At 41.2% G+C, this 16,469-nt stretch overlaps 1 protein-coding gene across 1 annotated transcript in view; it reads left to right on the top strand.

Annotated features, from left to right (window-relative positions):
• MAP3K15 (mitogen-activated protein kinase kinase kinase 15) overlaps positions 1–16,469 on the top strand; it is a 117,097-nt gene that overhangs the window by 64,038 nt on the left and 36,590 nt on the right. Inside the window, exons 7-12 of the mRNA XM_057538248.1 lie at positions 385–497; positions 729–888; positions 3,829–3,979; positions 5,433–5,540; positions 13,436–13,485; positions 15,471–15,566. Of these exons, the coding sequence (XP_057394231.1) occupies positions 385–497; positions 729–888; positions 3,829–3,979; positions 5,433–5,540; positions 13,436–13,485; positions 15,471–15,566 (678 nt within the window). The remainder of the gene's footprint in view (positions 1–384; positions 498–728; positions 889–3,828; positions 3,980–5,432; positions 5,541–13,435; positions 13,486–15,470; positions 15,567–16,469) is intronic.

The following is a 16,469-nucleotide window of genomic DNA, read 5'->3' as shown; positions in this document are numbered from 1 at the left end:
TGTATGTATTTATTTATTTATTTTGGCTCTGCTGGATCTTCGTTGCGGCACGCGGGATCTTTAGTTGCGGGATGCGGGCTTCTTAGTGGCAGCATGCGGGATCTAGTTCCCCAACCAGGGATCAAACCCGGGCCCCCTGCATTGGGAGCGTGGAGTCTTACCCACTGGACCACCAGGGAAATCCCTATTATGACATTTTTAAGAAGCTATCTGACTGCTACATGTGGCTGTTAGTAAACATGGGCGGCTGGAGGATAGCTGTAAAACAATAAATTAGAGTAGTAAAAATGTTCATGAGAAGGTTGGTTTGTGCTAGTATTTGCCCTTTTTCCCTCTACCATAATAAAATGATATAATAGGAATTTGATGGTTCTGTAATTACAGGTATTGCAAAGGGTTTGAGCTCCAGCCATCTCTTTATTCAGGAATCAACCTTGCAGTTTTGCTGATAGTTGCTGGACAGCAATTTGAAACTTCCATGGAGCTAAGGAAAATAGGTAAAGCTGTTTATGACTGCAGTTGTTGATATGCTTTGGTAACACAAGTTCAGCATTAAAAATTATGTCCAAATAACCAACATTATATTTCAAAAGGAACAGTTACTGTATGATAGCACACCTGAGGCAGTAGCCCGAATAAAATGCCCATTTTCTCCTCTAAAGGCTTACATAATATGGTGGAAACTAGGAAGACTTTTCATAACTTTATCTAAAATTCAAATTCTTAAGGTGTCCGGCTGAACAGTTTGTTGGGAAGAAAAGGGAGCTTGGAGAAAATGAACAATTACTGGGATGTGGGTCAGTTCTTCAATGTCAGCATGTTGGCCAATGATGTTGGGAAAGCTGTCCAGGCAGCAGAGAGGTTGTTCAAACTGAAACCTCCAGTCTGGTGAGTCAGGTCTATGTGTTTTCATCACCCATGTCAATATCTGATCTTGTTCTGAAAGGTTTCCCCCAGGAGGAAAAGGTGTGAATGCCAAAAATAATAGCAGTTGCTATGTTTTTCCTTCTGACTTCTTCATTAAAGCAAAGTTAGGGCAGAAAGAGCAACTCTTGAGGCCTCGCTTGGTTTTATGTGACGGGAGGGAAAGACAGGCAGACAGACACCCACACACAGAATGTATCCCTACATGCTATGTCTCCAAGACAAAACTCTCAGCCCTGTTAATCTTTTCAGGCCACGTAGGTCCTCAAGAGCAGAACGTTCTTGGGTATCAGTACATATTGTGCATTTGTGAGAAAGCAGATAGTAAAGCTAAAAGTACACCAAGAAAATGATTTTCATCACAAATGAAAACTGGAACTAAAACACCTGTTATAGAAAATGGTGGCCCAGCAGTGGCCCTAGGTTAGCACATTATACAGCCATTAAAATGTGTAAGAAAGAATACTTGGAGACATGGAAATGTGTTCATGGTTTATCACTGAATAAGAAAAGCCAGATGCAGGGTATATTTTTCTATATCAGTGCTCAGACTTTGACATTATCAGAATCACCTGTGTTGATTAAAACACAGATTGCTGGGCCTAGCCCTTCAGATTTCTGGTTCAAAGGGTGTAGGGTGGGGCCTGAGAATTTGCATTTAGAAATTACAAGCTGACGCTAGTCTGGGGACCACACTTTGAGAACTACTGTTTTATATGGACTCATTTTAATTAAAAACCTCTGTTTCATATGTGACTCAGAGGAGGGTCTGGGAGGGTTGGGCAATAGCTGACTTCCCAATAGACATTAAGCTCCATTAGAGTTGTGGTTATATTATTGATTGCTACAGTTTCATAATAGATTCTCAGTAGATATTTGTATAATGAGAAAATGATGAGTCATGGATTTGCTCCAACATATTGATAGTGGCTGTCTCAGGGAGGTAGCAGGTTAAGAAGTTTGTAATCTGCTTTTTTAACTCTATTTTCTGATTTGTCTAAAATGCATTTGGATTACTTACATAATTTAAAATTTTTTTACTTTTAACGATCCATGTTCGTCTGTCCCCTTCTATTTCTCAGCTCAGTGGGCCAAACTGGACTCTCAGGGGTAGGAATCTCAGCGTTCATATCTAGTTTGACTGTATTTCTTTCCCATCTGGAGGACTTAAATTTGACCCTGAAACCCTATTAACCTCTTGAAAGTTTTCTGAGGCTGAGAGAACACAGAGGCAGGCTGAGCTTCCAGCCCTCCTGGAGTGGCTGCTGTTTGCAGAATTCTAATTTTAAGGTGCATTGTTGCATCTGAGCCAGACAGAGCTGACTCTGGAGAGGAGACCTGAGGCGTGAATACATTCCTGTTACATCAGAACCTGGACTGACTTACAGTGTTGGTACCTATTGTTGTGGGTTCAAGACCACCCTGAGGTTCACGATTTGCTAGAAGAACTCACAGAACTCAGAAAAGCTATTCTACTCATGGTTATGGTTTATTGCAGTAAGAGTATATAGATTAAAAGCAGCGAAGGCAAAAGGCACATAGGGCAGAGCTCAGGAGAGACCAAGCATAAGCTTCCAGTTGTCCTCTCCCAGTGGAGCCATGGACAGTGCTTAATTCTCCCAGCAATGATATGTGACAACATGTACAAATTATTGTCAACCAGGGAAGCTCACCAAGCCTTGGTGTCCAGGGTTTTTATTGGGGGTCAATTATGTAGCCATGAAGCACCCACGTAGCTGACCTTAGTCACTGAGTCCCCAGCCTCTCTGGAGATCACACTGATACAGCATGGCCCAAGGTCCCCACCATGAATCATACTGTTAGCGTAAACTAGCTGGCCTGGTGCAAGGCCCCAGGTAGACAGAGACTCTTAGCAGGCAGGATGTCCCAAGGGCTTAGAAGTGATCTCTCAGAAGCCAGTCAAGGGCCACACCTTTCTTTGGAATGTATACTTGGGCAACCCAGTCCTGCTGAATTAATCCGTTACTACACAGTACCCAAGCAAGTCAGTCAGAGCCTAGCTGATCTGCCTTCCCAGGATAGCTCCAGACTTTATCCTCAAAGGGCAAAATAATACTCTGATACTATCAGCAGAAACACCTCCCCACCAACCCCATTCACTACCAGAGAGGATGTGACTACCACTGCCTGGCAACTATGTTTCAAAGAGTTCAGTTTGCCTAAAGATAGTAAAGGTGTGGTGAGATTGAAGACCTTATAAATTCAACATCTACCAGGTCAGATCTAATTTTTTTTAAAAGAAAGTACACTGAGTTTAATATTAGTGATTGCCAGAGGTCAAAGAGGGGATGGGGATGGGAAGGAAGTTGGCGTGGCTATAGAAGGGAAACATGAGGGATCCTTGTGGATGGAAATATTTTCTATCTTGACTGTATCAATGTCAGTATCCTGATTGTGATATTATTCTAGAATTTTACATGATGTTACCATTGGGGTAAACCAAGGGCACATGGGATCTCTCTGTATTGTTTCTTATAACTATGTAAATATATAATTACCTCAAAATAAAAAGGGTAGTTAGAAAAGAGGAAGATACTGAGTTTGAAATTTTGTCATTTTGCAGTTGCTTTGAAGTTCAAACCACTTGCTCTTGTTAATTAAGATAGCAAATACTTGCCAGTCTCTATGCTTTGAACACAATGTACCAAAACTGAGGTTTAGCCCAATGTTGGTAAAAGCAATGTTGTATGTTTGTTGGACAAGCTTATTTTGCCCCGTTTGGGTTTCTTTTAATTAAGTATGTGGTTGCCAAATTATTAAGAAGTACTTGCTACACACTATGAATTTAAGAAATAAGGCTTTTGGGAAACTTCTTTTAAAGGGAGTAGAACTGAATTCCGTTTCTTTGGGAATCTAATTTATTGGTGCTCATGATTTTTCCAGGTACCTGCGATCATTAGTTCAGAACTTGTTATTAATTCAGCGCTTCAAGAAACCCATTATTGAACATTCACCCAGGCAAGAACGGCTGAACTTCTGGTTAGATATAATTTTTGAGGCAACAAATGGAGTTACTAATGGACTCAGATTTCCAGTAAGAGATGCTAAATCCATTTTTTTAAGATTAAAAAAAAAAAGAAACTGGGGTTGGTACTATCTAATTATTGAATACTCTGAAAGGAAGAAACCCTTAGAGTAACTGAAAATGTTAAGAGAGCCATCAATCTTATGTAGAATCAGCCAGCGAGAGATCAACTCACTAGAAAAAGCTGGCTATATCCTCTAAAATAGTGGTTCTCAACTAGGAGTGATTTTTGTCCCCCAGAGGCCGTTTGGAAACGTCTGGAGACATTTTGGTTGTCATAACTGTGGGAAAGGTGTTGCTACTGGCATCTAGTGGGGTGGAGGCCAAGGATGCCACTAAACCTCCCACAATGCACAGGACAGTCTCCTGCCCCCAACACAGAATTATCCAGCCCCAAATGTCCATAGTGCTGAGGAGGAGAAACTTGGTTCCACAACAATGCAACACTAATAGTAAAATTTTCAAATTCACAGCTGTTTCCTGTTGAGCTTTGGTTTGCCTCCAATGCCACTAATTACTTTTTAAAACTTTATTGAAAAGCAAAACCGCTTTTAGCTTTTCATTGAGTTTTTGTTTCAGTTTTATGATCATCTTATAAGGAGTCATAAGTAAGACATCTAAGCATCCCAGAAACTGAACTTCAGATAATTGTGTTTCGTGTTTATGTCATAAGATTTTGTGAACATTCAGTGTTCAGAATTTCATGAAACATCGAATAAAAGATTACGTTGTTTGAAATGATTATGATGATGATTTTGTGCCTGGGTAATAAGTTTTTAAATCTTCTTTGAATTATGAAATATTTCAAACCTACTGAAAGGTACAAAAAAAATAATGGGACAGACACTCATGTAATCTCTACCCCAGTTTAGCAATAAACATTTGCTTTGGAAATTCATTCTCTCTCTATCTCTCTCCCCCTTTTTTACCCCGTTCCTCTTCATCTCTCCCTCCTCCTCTCCTTCCTTCCTTCCCTCCCTCCCTCTCCCCCAGCAAAATAAAATATGACTGATGGACTGTCACCTCACTCTTCATCCTCTTGCATTTTTTGCAGACTTGGGTACCTACCTGTGGATTCTCAAGTTTACTTCCTAATTTCTCTCAAAAACTGTAGCCTTCCTTTCTTCTCTGTGACTTCCTCGGGCAAGCCTTTCTTGGCCCCTCTGTCTCAAGAAGTGTCCCCCACCCCTTCCTCACCATTATTCTGCCTTATTTTCTTCAGAGGTCTGTATGTTATGTTATTGCATATCCTTGTCTGTTGGTTACACTGTCTGCCCCATCAGAGCATAGACCTCCCATAGGGAAGGGATTGTGGGCCGCCGTATCCACTGGTCCTAGAGCAGGGTTGCTGCATAGTAGGTACACGTAGAGGATCTGTGGAGTCCAGAGCTTCCCACTTCCTCACTGGGCAAGATAACCTATGTGGCATGTTCCCACACATTACAGAAATCTGTTCTTTTAGGTTCTGGTGATAGAACCAACCAAAGTCTACCAGCCTTCGTATGTCTCTATAAACAGGGAAGCTGAGGAGAGGACAGTTTCTCTGCGGCACGTCTCACCCACGGAAATGGTAAGAAAACAATCATAAACAGCTCTCTCTTTATTCCGTATTGTTTAATGAAAAATTCAGTTTTCAAGTAGGAGAGTCAACTATATTGTACTTGAAAGAACAGGCACCCATGCCTAACTTCTGAGTTCCAGGAGTATATGAGAGAGTGTAATCACAGATGGAGGAAAGGAAGCAGGGTTTTCCAAATATACATATTTGTATTATATGTATAGCTATGTTTGTATATACATATGTGTATATATATGTGTGTGTGTATATATATATATGTATTTATATACGAATGAATATAAACTTGTGGGAAAAAATGAGTTAAACCATGAAGGAAGTGGATAAGGAATAAAGTGAAAGTCCCTCCAAATCCCCCAAACTTGGTATGTATTCCCGTCACCAATGATTTGATGGATGTCCATCTATACCTTTCTCTAAGCTCAGTTATATATGTATAATGTGTGTATACATATATCCATTATATATATAATATACATATATATAGGGGGAAGAAGCATTTTCATTAATGTGAGATCATATGGTGAGATTTGTTATTTTGCAACTTACTCTTTTTAAATGATCCATACATCGTGGACAGTTTTTCATATAGCACACACTGATCCACCCGATTTTTAAAATGTGATATTCCCTATATTCCCATATCATGGTGGTGCATTTCCGGGTATGGATGAGCCATAATTTATTTTACCACTTTCCTGCTAATGCACATTTAGGTTTCAGTTTTGCATTCTAGCTGATGGTAAATACGCCAGTGCACATCCTGGCGGTTACACCCTACCGCGCACATGTAGATGTTTCAGGAGCAAAGGGTCCCAGAATTGGACCTGCTGGCTTCAAGACTACATATGTTTAAAATTCGATAGCTACTGTCAAATTCGTACCATCCTAATTTATACTTACACCAGCAATATAGGAGAGGAAACATTTTCATTGCCCATTAAAGATATTACACAGATGCTGGGCCAGGCCTCATGTTTTGTGGTAACAGCTACATTTTCATCTGTATTTGTCTAAAGTACTTCATCAGATTTTTTTCTTTAATAAAATATTTTGTAGTAATAAAAAGAGGTAGCACCTTTGACACGTGCATTAGACAGATCTATTTGCTATGTCTGTGTTTTCATGGAGTGTGGGGAGAGTTCTGCCATCAACTTGGCAAAGAAGGATTTTTTTCCCCCTGGAAACAAGAGTGTGAGCAATTATGTCTTAATCAGGTAAAAATAAGCAATATCTTCAAAAATAAAATACAACATCAGAGAATAAGGAGAGGCTCAGAATCATATTGGAAACACTTTATCAGAAATGGTCATGATACAACAACTTTCCATTGTTCAATGGGCATAAAGTTTCAGTTACGCTAGATAAATAAGTCAGAGAGAGCTGCTGTACAGCACAGTGCCTATAGTTAACAATATGGGATTGTGCACTTCACATTTGTTAAGAGGGTAAATATCATGTGTGTTCTTACCACACACACAAATAAAAACAAAACCCAAGGGACACAAGGACACTTTGGGAGGTGTTGGATATATCTACTACCTTGATTGTGGTGATGGTATCACAAGTGTTGGCATATGTCCAAACTCATCAAATTATGCACATTAAATAGGTGCAGTTCTTTCTATATCACTTATACTTCAATAAAGGTACATATGAAAAATATATAGTCATGAATGATATTTCAAGTTACCTTAGTCTGCTTGAGCTGCTGTAACAGAATACCACAGACTGGGTGGCTTAAACCAGTGGTCCCCAACCTTATTGGCACTGGAGACTGGTTTTGTGGAAGGCAGTTTTTCCACAGACCTGGGGGGCGGGGGGGATGATTCAGGCGGTAATGTGAGCGATGGGGAGCAGCAGATGAAGCTTCGCTCGCTTGCCTACCCGCCCGCCCACCCTCCACTCATCTCCTGCTGTGCAACTGGATTCCTAACAGGCCGCAGACCGGTACTGGTCCACAGCCCAGGGTTTGGGGACCCCTGGCTCAAACAACAGAAATTTGTTTCTCACAGTTCTGGAGGCTGGAAAGTCTGAGATCAGGGTGCCAGCATGGTCAGGTTCTGGTGAGAACCCTCCTCCTGGTTTGCAGATGGTGGTCTTCTTGCCCTGTTCTCACATAATGGAAAGAGGGATACAGAACTCTCTCCTGTCTCCTCTTATATAGGGCACTAATCCCATCACGAGGACTCCACCCTGGTGATCTAATCACCTCTCAAAGGCCACCATCTCCAAATACCATCACACTGGGGACTAGGGCTCCAACATATGAATTTGTGGAGACACAAACATTAAGTCTGTAACACAAATGTAAGCCAGTAACCTTGTCTAATATTTAACAGCGAAGCAACCTTCTCCTCATTGATAAGAGAGTCAGTAGCCATTAGTGAAGATGAGCCGCCGTAATGTGCTGGGGTATTTTTCCTGCACTGTGTGCTTTAAATATTTGAGCAAAAGAGAAGGAGCTAGAATAAGATACATACATGGTGTTCATACAGATATATCTCATTTGAAGAATGCATGTATCTTCTATTAAATTTGCCTCTTTGGGTTTTTTTTTAACCTTTTATTGAAGTATAACACACACACAAAAGTGTATAACTCATAAATGTACAATTTGATGGATTTTTTATCAAGTGAACACACCTAAGTAACCAGTGCAACCCAGGGAAGGGAACATTAGCAGGCCCCCACCCCCCAAAGCCCTACTTATGTTCCACCCTCCAGGTACCACTGCCATGAAGCACCCTGTCCTCAGTGTTGGGCTTCTTGTACTAGAGGCCAACCTTGCTTACATTGTTTGTGTCATTGATGCCACTGTGATGCAAGAGAATTTTCAAAATTCTGATCTGTAACCTCACTATTCCATTGATAGAGGTAACAAAACACCTCATTTTTAAATTTTTATTGGGGTATAGTTGATTTACAATGTTGTGTTAGTTTCAGGTGTACAGCAAAGTGAATCTGTTATACATATATCCACTCTTTTTTAGATTCTTTTCCCGTATAGGCCATTATAGAGTATTGAGTAGAGTTCCCTGTGCTATATAGTAGGTCCTTATTAGTTATCTATTTTATATATAGTAGTGGGTATGTGTCAATCCCAATCTCCCAATTTATCCCTCCCCCCCTTACCCCCCAGTAACCATAGTTTATTTTTTACATCTGTAACTCTATTTCTGTTTTGTAGATAAGTTCATTTGTAGCCTTTTTTTTTTTTAGATTCCACATGTAAGCAATATCATATATTTGTTTTTCTGTGTCTGACTTACTTCACTCAGTATGACAGTCTCTAGGTCCATCCATATTGCTGCAAATGGCATTATTTTGTTCTTTTTACGGCTGAGTAATATTCCATTGTATATAGGTACCACATCTTCTTTATCTGTTCCTCTGTTGATGGACATTCAGGTTGCTTCCATGTCCTGGCTATTGTAAATAGTGCTGCAGTGAACATTGGGGTACATGTGTCTTTTTGAATTATGGTTTTCTCTGGGTATATGCCCAGTAGTGGGATTGCTGGGTCATATGGTAATTCTATTTTTAGTTTTTTAAGCAACCTCCATACTGTTCTCCATAGTGGCTGTATCAATTTACATTCCCACCAATAGTGCAAGAGGGTTCCCTTTTCTCCACACCCTCTCCAGCATTTATTGTTTGTAGATTTTTTGATGATGGCCATTCTGACTGGTGTGAACACCTCATATTTTGACAAGTAGTTATGGAAGAAACTAATCGTATTAAAGTGACTCTTCATACTTTTAGAGCAAAATGGTTTTGTTCTCATGGAATTCTACAAACCTATAATGGTTGCAGGTCTTTAATGGGAATTTCCATCGGTACATATAGTATCTCACTAGTTGTAAATGTTTTACTTTGTTTGTATATAGTCTGTAATAAGAAATAGAAAGAACTATATAAGCAGCAAATGGTAGTTTTCCTTGACTGAGGAAATGTTTTGCACAGTGCTTGGTAGTTGTCAGAGCAAATGTCTGAGAGAAATATAAATTGCCTTTTTTTCTTTGAGAGGAAGGCTTTGCTTTTGCCTTCATTTACATTTTTGAAATTCTGCAGGTTGTGGAAGCAAGCAGATTAGCCTGGAGTGAAAGGATAACTTCTCTGCACAGACTTGCGGTTCTTCCCGGTGGGCTGTGGTGGTGGGAAGCAATCACACAGGCACACGTTCACCTGCAGACAGCACCGCTGTAACATTAGGTTAAGGTCTGCTTCATCAGCCGGGGATTCAGAAACGTACGCTGGTCAGTGTTTAACCACCAGCTCTCCAGGGGATATGGGAGCAGAGGACCGATTTGTAGTGTTTACTGATTTCTGTGGTGTAAATACTCCCATCATGGCCAGTTTCACGCAACCAACATCAGGTCACCGAGCACAGGGTTAGGAAGAGATGTGTACAATGGCTTCCCAAGCTGGTGCGAGCTCGCCCAGCACAGCGATGCGGGCAGGCTGCACAGAGCAGGGGCAAATGCGGTGTTTCTCCCTCAGCTTCTCGTGGGCCCCAAAGTCACCAACAGGTGCACTGCGGCCACCATTGCTATCCATACGGGTAGGGCTGCTGGTTTTGGAAAGCTCTTTGGGAGGTGCCTTTTATGCTTATGTTAGCGACTGGAACATCTCACACAAAAAGTCTATGCGTTTAACACAAAAATCCCCCCTCCCTGAAAGTCCGCATCCTGGGGGTAGGAGGGCAGAGGCTGAGTCAGCACCTCGGGGATCCTGAAGGAGTCCCCTCCCTCTGACTTCCCGGCCCATTTCTCCAGAGCCCACCCCGGCTCTGCTTCCAATGCACTGTTACTGGGGGCTTCTGGCACTGTGGAAAGCTAAAATCTTGAATCTGTTTCCTCATCATGATTTGGTGAAATATCCCCTCTCAGGAAAGATTAGAATGCTGCCTTACAGGAGGCTCGGGACAGGAGGAGAACAGTCATAGCTTTCCTGATTGACCCGCCAGGACACCACCAGATAGCTCATGAAAGACTCCCCTTGCAGATACAAGAGAGCACAGACTTCACGGTTCCATTTGTATAATATTCCAGAACAGGCAACGCTCTCCACAGTGGGACAAGTGAGAATAGCAGTCGCCTTTGGGTCAACAGCAGTGACTGGGAACAGGGGGTCTGAGGGAATCTTCTGCTGCTGATGTTCTGTCTCTTGGTTTAGATGCTGGTTACAGTGGCTCTTCATTTTGTGGAAATTTATTGAGATGATCACTGTACCCTTTTCTTAGTAATAATTAAAAAAACACTTGTAGTGGCCCTCTTGATATTCCCCAATCATTATTGGATCCTGTGACTTTCCAGATAAAAGTCAAACTCTTTTATTAAGTGTCAAGCCCCTATATAACCCTGCCCTCCTTCTCCTCCCTCCTTCTCCTCCCCCTCCCCCTCCCCGACCCTCAGCCCCAGCCAGACCTTCATCTGTCATCTCACAGTCCCCTGAGCTGGCCCTGCAGGAGTTCACATCTGCTCTTTTGTTCTCATCCTTCTCCCTCCCTGGAATTCATTCTTCCAATTACCCAAGTCCTAACTTTTGCAAAGGTGTCTCTAACCACCCTTCCCCTCCTTCCATCCTTCCATTGAACGTCTGTTGGCTACCCAGTTGTCTGTATCATGTGCGAAGTACATCCTATCGCTTATTTATCCGTTTTCCAAAGTGTCTCCCCAACTTCTCTGCAAGCCCATGCACGACTTCTATATTTTTATATCTGTAGGACCTATGAAGCAGGAACCCCCCACCCAATGCCTATTGATTATGATGTAAAGGGAAAGCGGAGGGGAGGTCCATGTGGCTTACTTCTGTTTTTTTTTAATTTTTTTAAATTTAATTTTATTAATTTTTTTGGCCGCACCACGCAGCATGTAGGATCTTAGTTCCCTGACCAGGGATCAAACCCGTGCCCCCTGCAGTGGAAGTGCAGAGTCTTGACCACTGGACCGCCAAGGAAGTCCCTCAATGTGGTTTACTTCTTAACCAGTAAATCTTCCTCCTGAATCGAGAAGTTCCCTAAAGCTACCCTAGAGTAAACCTACCGTCCGGGAATACTTTGAAAACTTGTGTGGTTGAGCTTTCTATATACATACAGCCTCTTGCAGGCTCTCTCGAATCTGCCCTCGTTCATATTTCTGTACCTGAATCCAAAGCAGACTCCCGTTCTCCACCACTACCCTCTTTCAGTGACTTGGAACACATCCCTCCTCTGAAATACACTGAGTCTTTCTATAAAGATGGGTCTGATGTGATAGCTTTCATGTTTTCATCCACTTTCATCTTTCACAGCTCTCAGTGATTCTCACACAGAGGGGAGGCTTAAAGTCCAGTTGATGGCCTCCAGAGGCCTGCATGATCTCCCTAACCTCCTCTCCCACTCCCCCCTCACTCACTCCGCTCCCGTCTCACTCCCCTCCTTGCTGGTCCCCAAACCTGCAAAGCACACTGCTGCCTCAGGGCCTTTGCACTTGCTGTTTCCTCTGCCCGGAACTGGTCCCCCAGTTAATCTGCATGGCTCACTCCCTCACCCCCTTTAGCTTTCTGCTTGAAAACTCATGACTTCCTGCCCCACCTTAATGCCCTTTGCTGTGTTATTTGTGTTCATAGTACTTTTCACCCTCCACCATGCTCTTCACTTACTATTTGATTTATTATCTATCTCCCCTCACTCGATTGTAAGCCCCATGAGGGCAGGGGTTTTGTCATTCTCTGTCATGTCCCTGCTGGTTCGTTGCCTAGTGCATAATAGGTGTTTCATCAACATGTCTGGATGGATCTTCTCCCATTGGGAACCATCCTCCCAGCTGTGCCTGTTGCCATTGCTCCAGGATGGCAGGAAACTTGTCACCCGATCGCTTGTGGCTGTTCTCCTGAGCCATATGCTCAGTCATTTGGCTCTCACACTTCTCTTCTCTGGGAGGCTTAGCTGGTCATTTATGGCATTCCTCAGGCTAACCTAATGTATTTGCTTATTTAAAATGATTCTCTGTTGTTGTAATGTATTGGTATTGTAGCCTATGGCCCTTCTAAAACTGGGAATTCAGACACTCCTTCTGAGGCTTAGCTTTGTTCATAGTTTAAGGGCAAGGGATGGTGGTGGAGGGAGAGGACAGAGTTATATATGTATTTTTTAAGTGCGTCTTGTACAGATTGAAATCCCAGTTAGTCTTTGTATTAGTCATGGTAGGCTAGATGCTAAAACAAACATCCCCCAAATATCAGTTTATCTATGATGATAAAAGTTCATCTATGCCTCATGTCATGTCCAGGTTGGCAGGGTCCCCATTCCATCTGGTAGTGGATGGGGAAAGAGAATGTAGAGGAGAGGATTGCTGTGGAGGTTTCTAATGAGCCAAGCCCACAGGTGGAGCACATCACTCTTGTTCACATCCCATTGGTCAGAACTCCATCAAATGACCCCACCTAGCTGCTCAGGAGGCTGGGAAATGTAGTCTAGTTATGTGCCCAGGGAGAAAAAGAAATAAAGATCGGTGAACACTGACTGGTGTCTGCCACATTCTTGCCTCTCCAAACATTTTTGTGGGTCATTCAACTTCAGTGGGCTGTTCCCAAACTCATCTTAGAGTTTTCCTGATACGTTGACAGAAGATGAAAGGCTGCTCACTGTGTATGTACTGTATGCCTATTGTTTCTATTTCAAATTTAGATCATTTGTTCTAAACTGGATTAGAGACACAAATGAATTTTTACAATAGATTAGAAAATGTTTCTGGTGTTCCAAGTTATGCGAAATATCTTGCTTTAACTGCTAAATTCTATTGAAAGTAAAAAATAGCGGAAGCGATTGACCATAGAATGAAACCAAAAATGATTCTTTGCATGGAAAACATCAAACTACTGACTTTTGTCCTTGATTCCTGCAGAAACAAATTCATGAATGGAATTTTACAGCCTCTTCCATTAGAGGAATAAGGTAAGAACATAAGAGAAAATGTAATTATTGTTTTAATACAAATAATGATGTTGTTTTTATCACTTTGTTTCTACTTATTTATAATATGTGGTGTTCTCATTTTTAACAGAATCCAAAACAGACTATTTTCTCTCTCGTTGCCCTGCCCGAGCTTGTTCATCATGTGCTGCTAGTAAGGGCTTCTTGGCTTGTTATAGCAGAGTAGCTGTTTTTGTATCCAACAGACGAAACTCTCTTGTCTCAAACTTTTTTAAAACAAGAAGTTATGTGTGTAGAAAGATAAAGTGTTTCTTCTTTGAGCCAATGATGTTCATGTGCTCAGGGACCCCCAGAACTGAAGCTGGGAGTTACTTGATAATGATACTTGGCTGGGATCTCCTGGGCAGAGTAATGGAGCCAAGGGCATTGTTATTGGCAGGTGAGTAAGGTGGTGTATTCCCAGGAGAGGCCTGCCACTTGCTGTTTGGTTCAGGAGCGCTGACCATTTGGGCCTGAATTGTGTGGCTGCACTCTGAGTCTGACCCTGCCAGCACACCCAAGGGTGGGAGGAACTCTGGAGTAGATCTGAGTTCTAATCCCTCTTTTGCTGTTTGACCTTGAGCAAATCATTCAGCCTCTCTAGGACTCAGTATCTTCATAGTTTCCATCATATTAAGGGCTTGGACTAGAACTCTGTCTTTTCTCTGATTCTCAGACCACAGGCCAATGAATGAATCCCTGTTACCCCAGATGCAGCATGATCCTTTCCTAGACACATCAGTGTTTAAATTGGAGTAATGTTTACATCACTTTTAAAGGGAGAGAAATCATTTAAGAACACAGTAGCATATTTGAATAATACTGCTCAGAAAATATAATTCAAAAGGTGTTAAACATTTTCAAACATGTACTACTCAGAAACTAAGTTGTATGATAACATGTAGTCAAGAACCTTCTGTTTGTACCTTCTCATAGAGATACCTCTTGCTGCCATTTTAGCCATCAACAGGGATGTGCAAAGGGCCTGGGGTGAATCAGACCCTGGAACCAATGTGACATGAAGAGCATGTGTTGAACATTCCCAAGGCTATCCAACTAACTGTGGTGGTTTCTTTAAACATTGGTTTTGAAAAGTTACTCATGTATAAGCTAGTTTTAATTCATTTTAAATCACCCTGTACTGTTGCTGTTTCAACTCGTTATTTGTCATGTAATCCATAACATGTAAGGAATGGTCAAAGAAGCTATAATCTCAGGAAGAGACGACTTAGGGCAAGATAAAGTGGCTTCATTTGGCTGAAGGGCTAATCATAGAATCTAGCCTTTTGCATAGTGCCACCTGGCAAAATGAGGGCCATTGCGTAGGCTTTGGCACAGTGCAGGTAAAGAACTTTCTAGCAGTGAAATCCATCAGGAGATGGAATATGATGATTTTCTGTCACTGGATATTCCAGGCAAACTGAATATTGCCTGTTCAAGGAGCTGTAGAGTCAGATCCAGGCCTTTGGTGGGGATGGACCAGATAACATTTAAAGGCCTTTCTTGAGCTAAAATGCCATGTTTATTTCCACTTCCCTTGTGTGGCCACAAATACTGTGTCCTAATATTTTTCAAGTCTAGAAATTCCTTTGATATCACAATAAATTATTTCACAAATACCTTTTTAATGACCTTATAAACTCTTGAAGACAGAAACCATATTTAATTCCCATTCCTGCTGCCCATATGCTTTGCTTAACATTGAATAGATAATAAGTTCTTGATACATATTAAAGTCTGTTGATGAATACAAACTCAAACATCAGCAAGATAAATACCCCTCCTATTTAAATTTCATAGAGAAATAGAAGTCACTTTGGTGGGCGGGGGGGTATTTGTTAAAACATTAATGAAACTTTCAAATTTGTAAAATTGAAGAAAAGCTGTTTCTAGATCTTTCTCAAAAAAATTAAATTGATATCAAAATTTATATATAATAAGCATTCTTACATTTTGAACTTTTGCAGCATATCCAAGTTTGATGAACAGTGTTGTTTTCTTTACGTCCATGATAATTCTGATGACTTTCAAATCTACTTTTCCACTGAAGACCAGTGCAGTAGGTGAGTTTTAATCTGATTCAGGTATTTTCAATCTAATTATGGTGAATCACTTTTAAAGGGTCTTTGTTGTGAAAAATATTTATTTGCTATACTGCCTTTCCTAAAGTTTTAACTTATGAAAAATAATTTTTACAGCTTTATTGAGATATAATTCACATACCATGCAATTTGCTCATTTTAAAGTATAGAATTCAATCTTTCTTTTTTTAACATCTTTATTGGAGTATAATTGCTTTACAATGGTGTGTTAGTTTCTGCTTTATAACAAAGTGAATCAGTTATACATATACATATGTTCCCATATCTCTTCCCTCTTGCGTCTCCCTCCCTCCCACCCTCCCTATCCCACCCCTCTAGGTGGTCACAAAGCACCGAGCTGATCTCCCTGTGTTATGCGGCTGCTTCCCACTAGCTATCTATTTTACATTTGGTAGTGTACATATGTCCATGCCACTCTCTCACTTTGTCCCAGCTTACCCTTCCCCCTCCCCGTGTCCTCAAGTCCATTCTCTAGTAGGTCTGCGTCTTTATTCCTGTCTTGCCACTAGGTTCTTCATGACCTTTTTTTTTTTTTCCTTAGATTCCATATATATGTGTTAGCATACTGTATTTGTTTTTCTCTTTCTGACTTACTTCACTCTGTATGACAGACTCTAACTCCATCCACCTCACTACAAATACCTCCATTTCATTTCTTTTTATGGCTGAGTAATATTCCATTGTATAAATGTGCCACATCTTCTTTATCCATTCATCTGATGATGGACACTTAGGTTGCTTCCATGTCCTGGCTATTGTAAATAGAGCTGCAATGAACATTTTGGTACATGACTCTTTTTGAATTATGGTTTTCTCAGGGTATATGTCCAGTAGTGGGATTGCTGGGTCGTATGGTAGTTCTAT

The sequence above is a fragment of the Balaenoptera acutorostrata genome, chromosome X (assembly GCF_949987535.1).
Source record: "Balaenoptera acutorostrata chromosome X, mBalAcu1.1, whole genome shotgun sequence".
NCBI classification, from domain to species: Eukaryota; Metazoa; Chordata; class Mammalia; order Artiodactyla; family Balaenopteridae; genus Balaenoptera; species Balaenoptera acutorostrata.
This window is presented reverse-complemented; position numbering and strand designations above follow the sequence as displayed.